This window comes from Notothenia coriiceps, unplaced genomic scaffold (assembly GCF_000735185.1).
Source record: "Notothenia coriiceps isolate Sejong01 unplaced genomic scaffold, NC01 NC01_scaffold00037521, whole genome shotgun sequence".
In the NCBI taxonomy this organism is placed as follows: Eukaryota; Metazoa; Chordata; class Actinopteri; order Perciformes; family Nototheniidae; genus Notothenia; species Notothenia coriiceps.
Genome location: NW_011370222.1, coordinates 27,933 through 33,352, shown reverse-complemented (window position 1 = coordinate 33,352; position 5,420 = coordinate 27,933). Strand labels below are relative to the sequence as shown.

Here is a 5,420-nt window from a genome sequence, read left to right as displayed (position 1 = left end):
AGAAAATGCACTTGACTTGGAATTAATGTACTGTATGCATTCAAAAGTGCTGAATAAATGTTTTATGGACTCATAATAGTGATTATTATTTAAGTTAAGTTTTGCCATAATCATTTATTTTTCCATAATCAGGCAGCTGAACAACATTGGTAAAAAATGTATACATTATATATATATATATATATATTTCTATTAATCATTTTCGGCCTTTCGGCATTCGGTTTTCGGCCAACCGGTTCCTATTTTCGGTATCGGTTTCGGCCAAGAATTTCCCATTCGGTGCACCCCTAATAAAAACACTGGCTATTTTAAAACCAGCTTCTCTAAACCAATCAGAATCGTCTTGGGCGGCTCTAAGGCTGGGATGCAGGGACTATTTCACACTGACTGACCTGAAAGAGATGAAGTCCTCTTGGTTGGAGAACGTGATGACCCGCCTACTGTCCTCCTTTGGCACCGGGAAGAGATACTTGAGGATATTTGATACCTGCGTGAACACACATAATTAGTGACAAGTGGGGAAGGTCAGGATGGGGAGCAACAGATTACATGTTACGTGATTACGTAATCAGAATACAAAAAAGGTAACTGTATTCCCTCACAGTAAATCGGCCCTCGAGTCCAAGTCTGTCTTGCACTATTTCTATTTTTAAATTTGGTTTATTGTTTTATGTCTTATTTATAATAATGTTGCATTGTTGGAGGAGCTCAGGACTCTCATTGCCATGTCTAAGCTGTAGCTACTGTAGAATAAAGCCTTTGCATTTGAATCTATTGAAGTAATCTAAAAATAACAGGAAGTAATCAGGTAATCTTTTGTTGTGAAATTCAGATTAGTTTACTGATTATTAATTCTCTTTTACAGGTTACTAGTATTTGTAACGGAATACATTTTGAAAGAGAATATCTCTGGCATGTGTACGATGGTCCAGCTCTCACCCTGGTGCCGAGGCGGGAGGAGAAGTTGTTGAAAATGAGGTGGGGGTAGGCCTCAGACATGGTGCCGATGTCGGGAACATCGTGCCTCATTACCACGTTGTAAAGGGTGAAGTATGCCGTGGGTCCAAAAGGCAAGTGGCACACCACCAGGGCGTCTGGAAGTAAGTCACAACATAATGAAAACCTGTTTTACCTGGATTTTTTAAGATATCAACTTTATTTATCCCAAGTTGGGAAAATATTTTGTCGCAGCAGCACTTTGACAGAAATTATGTAGAGAAGCTCAATAGTCTATTACAGAGTCTAAAAATACAGTTACAGCCTACAATGAACACAGGGTCATGTGATCTGAGGCACAGGTCATAGACAACTGTGACGGTGAGAGACCACGTTAGTAAAAGTCCTCCATAGGAAAGCAAAATGTTGTTCCTAAGATTTAATACTTACTTTCTTTCCATATATGGAGCTGTTTCATTATAATTCAGTTAGTTGAAAGGATTGGCAGCTGGTCCTTTGTCTTGTTCGTACTGACTTTTTCAGCGAGTTATTTTCGTTTTCCAATTTAAAACACACTTCATATCCAAAACCTGCTTAGAGTTAGTGTGTAATATAAAATAAATTCATGCATGAATGAGGCTAAAACCCGGGAACAAGTTAGCATTTTAACACTTCTGGTTTCAAAATTAACGTTTTTTCGAACAAGTTTTTAATCAGATGCCTCTTGATTAAAAATAAGGTATTTGGTTAAAGCTGTTTTAAGAGATGTTCACCTTTTGTTCTACGAAATATGTCAGTAAATAATTCACTGATAAATGTCTGAAGCTTCTATGTGTCATAATAACGGCGGTTGCCAACAAGTGGCTAATTGTGGCTTTATTTGGGCTGCTTCCTGTAGTAGGAGACTCCTGTTCATAGCCAGAGGGACCAATCACATGTCCCTAACATGAGACCGAGGCATTGTGCATACCTGGGTTTCCTCTGGTTTCGTGTATGATGACGAGGTCAGTGACGTTGTTGGCTTTGCAGGCGCCGACCAGTGCGTTCATCTCGTGGTTTCCTCTGTTCATGCGCTGGGCTCCAGGAAACATCAGCTTTATCTCCTGGAACAATTGACATTAAGCATAAATTGATCACTGCTCTTTTCTTACTCCGCTCTAGGGAAGAGCTCATAAACATCAGAGGAACCACTACAGCAGATCAGAGTCCTGCATCGGGTCGGGTATCCGCGGGTACCCGACGGGTGACCCGCAAAAAAGGTGATTTGCGGGTGGTATTTTTTCAAACGCTTTTTTCCGGGTTCGGTTCTGGGTAAAACAAAGATGATGCGGGTCGGGTTGCGGGTGTTGCATAATAAATATATTTAAATAATAATAATTTAGTTTAATGTTTAAATCCTCAGACCTCTCCCCCGCGGGACCGAGCATAATCATAACCTCTGCAGCGCATCTATCTGCTGCTGAGCGCGCCACATTCTGAATGGCTGAGGTGAAGCTCTCTAGCGGAGAATACAGCATTTTCAATAACTCTTCCTCAAGAGCGAAATCCAACATCTGGGAGGCTTTTGGTGTCATCCTAGATGGAGAAAATAACCAACCTCCCAGGCTTTTTGAGCCAAACATGCAACTGCGTGTGTTAATAATTGCACGTTTTCACTGCTTATATACTGTATATGCGGGTTCGGGTCGGGTTGCGGATCTTTTGCCGGCGGGTCGGGTCGGGTTGCGGAACTAATTGGCTATATGTGCGGGTAGCGGGGCGGGTTCGGTATTGCACGTCGCGGGTGCGGGGCGGGAGCGGGTCTTGAAAATCAGACCCGTGCAGGACTCTGCAGTGGCCCTGTTTTACGCAGAGTCCTATCGAACAAACTGAGACAATGATTTTGTTTTCCATAGTTAATGTTTGTGTATAAAAAGTGTTCAGTTTTTTGATGCAACGAGACACGAAGAAGAAAGGAAGAGTGTGTGTTAGTGGTCGTCGGACGGCAGGGGGGCTGATATTGCAGAGCACTAGTGTTTTTGCTCGGACGGCGCGCAGCAGATACGGCAGTTAAGGTGTGCCCGCCAAGTTTATTTACTATTATTGTGATAGTTGTCCCTACAATATTATACTGTTTCATATAGTTTAATATGTAAACCTTGTATAGCAGTGGAAGATTTTGATTCCGGATTCAGGTATAAAACCTCTTTTTACAAAAAACGATTTAGTAGAGACTCTGTGGTTGTGTGTGTGGTGTGTGTGTGCCGGGACCACCTGGGGCCTTAGAGGAAGTATTTTGCTTATTAATCCACATTATTAGCCCGTAAGCTACAGGAATCTCCGACACACACACGACACACAACACACTACACACATACACACACACACACACACACACCACACCACATCTCAACACACACCAATTTTGTTTCGTTCTGGACGTCAGCGAGAAATGCGACAAGATTACTCCATTTGTGTCACCTTCGTGTCGATGGCTGAAGGATGACCGCTTGGCCATTGAAAGAGCACGTGTGTCCTCGCATAGAGAACGCGGTGTTATTTCATAATAGCACTAGCGTTTTGGCAAAAAAAACAGGCAAGGTTTTTTGTACAAATTGCTGGTATCCTCTTGTGTGACAATGGCCAGGTATCCATCGCGATTTTTATAGTAACATCCCGGTATGGATATATCTTGTCTAGCCACTTCAAAAAAAGTTTTATGTTCTGTCTAGTACGTAAAATTTGGCTACGGAGTAAAACGAGGTACAGCGAGAAAGGTCGGGACAAAACGTTCCCGACTCAAGACACTCTTCAGCAAGAAGCGACGAAAACGGCCGTCTTGATGTCGCCAGTGAATTTCCCGGACCTTATAACATATGTCGCAGAGGTCGCCGAAGCTCGCCAGAGAGTAAGGGGACTTATCACCTCCTCAAACGGGTATATCTGGTCTCGTGGGGAAAGACGCAGTCTTTTTAAGTTTAGACATAGTTTAGGCAACGTCGAGGCAAAAATCTCTAAAACCCATAACTCCTTTTCTCGCTTACCCTCGTTTTACTCAGTACCAACTTTTACGTACTAGACAAACATAAAACTTTTTTTTGAAGTGGCTGTACAAGATATATCCAATCCGGGATGTTATATAAAAAATCCGCATGGATACCTGCCATGTCACCACAACTACCAGCATATTTGTACAAACAACCTTGCCTGTTTTTTTTGCCAAACGCGTTAGTGCTACTAATGAAGAAGCAGCGTTCTCATGCGAGGACACACGTGCTCTTTCAATGGCCAAGCGGTTCATCCTTCACCTCGACACGGAAGGGTGACACAAATGGAGTAATCTTGTCGATTTCTCGCTGACGTCCGCCGGAAACAAAATTGGTGTGTGTGGAAGAGATGTGCGTGTGTGTGTGTGTGTGTGTGTGTGTGTATGTGGTGTGTGTGTGTGGTGTTGTGTGTGTGGTTGGAATTCCCTGTAGCTTGACGGGCTAACATGTGGAATATAAGCAAAATACTTCCTCTACAGGCCAGTGGTCCGCACACACACACACCACCACACACAACAGAGTCTCTACTAAATCCGTTTTTTTGTAAAGAGGTTTTTATACTGAATCGGTAATCATTCTTCCACTGCTATACAAGTTTACATATTAAAACTTATATAATACATATATATTTAGCGAACAACTATTCACAATATAAAAAACAAAAAAAAAAAAAAAAAAAAAAAAAAAAAAAAAAAAAAAGTAAATAAACTTGGTCGGCACACCTTACTCCCGTATCTGCTGGCGTCGACAAAACACTAATGCTCTGCCAATATCGGCTGCCGTCGACGACCACTAACACACACTCTTCCTTTTTCTTCGTGTCTCGTTTGATCAAAAAATGAACACTTTTTATACACAAACATTAACCTATGAAAACAAATGTCTCATTTCTCAGTGTTGTTCGATAGGACTCTGCATAAAACAGGCTCAGTTCGCAGACACTTAGCCTAAAAACCTAACTGCCTATGATATCCTCCTTACATCGTAGGTATTCCGACTTCCAACCATGAATGGACGTGTACGTAACCAAAATGGTTTCCCCGCTAGACGGAATACCAAGTACTAACAATAAGACCCGTACTTGTCTTCTTCACACAGACAACACACCGACGACGTATCGTGACTCATCCATCATATATATATAATATATGTCCCCACGTGTATTGAAAAAACGGGACCAACTCGTGGGACCTCTACAACGAACCACGAAGTAGGAATTTTACTTTTATCTTGGCATTGAAAACTCCCCAGAAATAAACCGGTCTGTGGTGTCGTGACTTGTGGTTTACGTCTCCACTTGTGTCTGTTGTACGTCTCCAACTGTGTCTTGTGTGTACGTCCCAACTTGGTGTCTTGTGGTGTAGCGTACTCCACTTGTGTCTTGTGTGTCTCCACTTGTGTTCTGTTGTAATCGTGCTGGTCATTAGGATAGTTCGACAGTAGTGACTCGCGAGGACT

General features: G+C 42.2%; 1 protein-coding gene across 1 annotated transcript in view; it reads right to left on the bottom strand.

Annotated features, from left to right (window-relative positions):
• Positions 1 to 5,420, bottom strand: part of imp4 (IMP U3 small nucleolar ribonucleoprotein 4) — a 12,618-nt gene that overhangs the window by 2,980 nt on the left and 4,218 nt on the right. The window contains exons 5-7 of the mRNA XM_010797200.1: positions 1,907 to 2,039; positions 940 to 1,094; positions 393 to 487 (exon numbers count right to left, since the gene is read on the bottom strand). Coding sequence (XP_010795502.1) covers positions 393 to 487; positions 940 to 1,094; positions 1,907 to 2,039 — 383 coding nt within the window. The remainder of the gene's footprint in view (positions 1 to 392; positions 488 to 939; positions 1,095 to 1,906; positions 2,040 to 5,420) is intronic.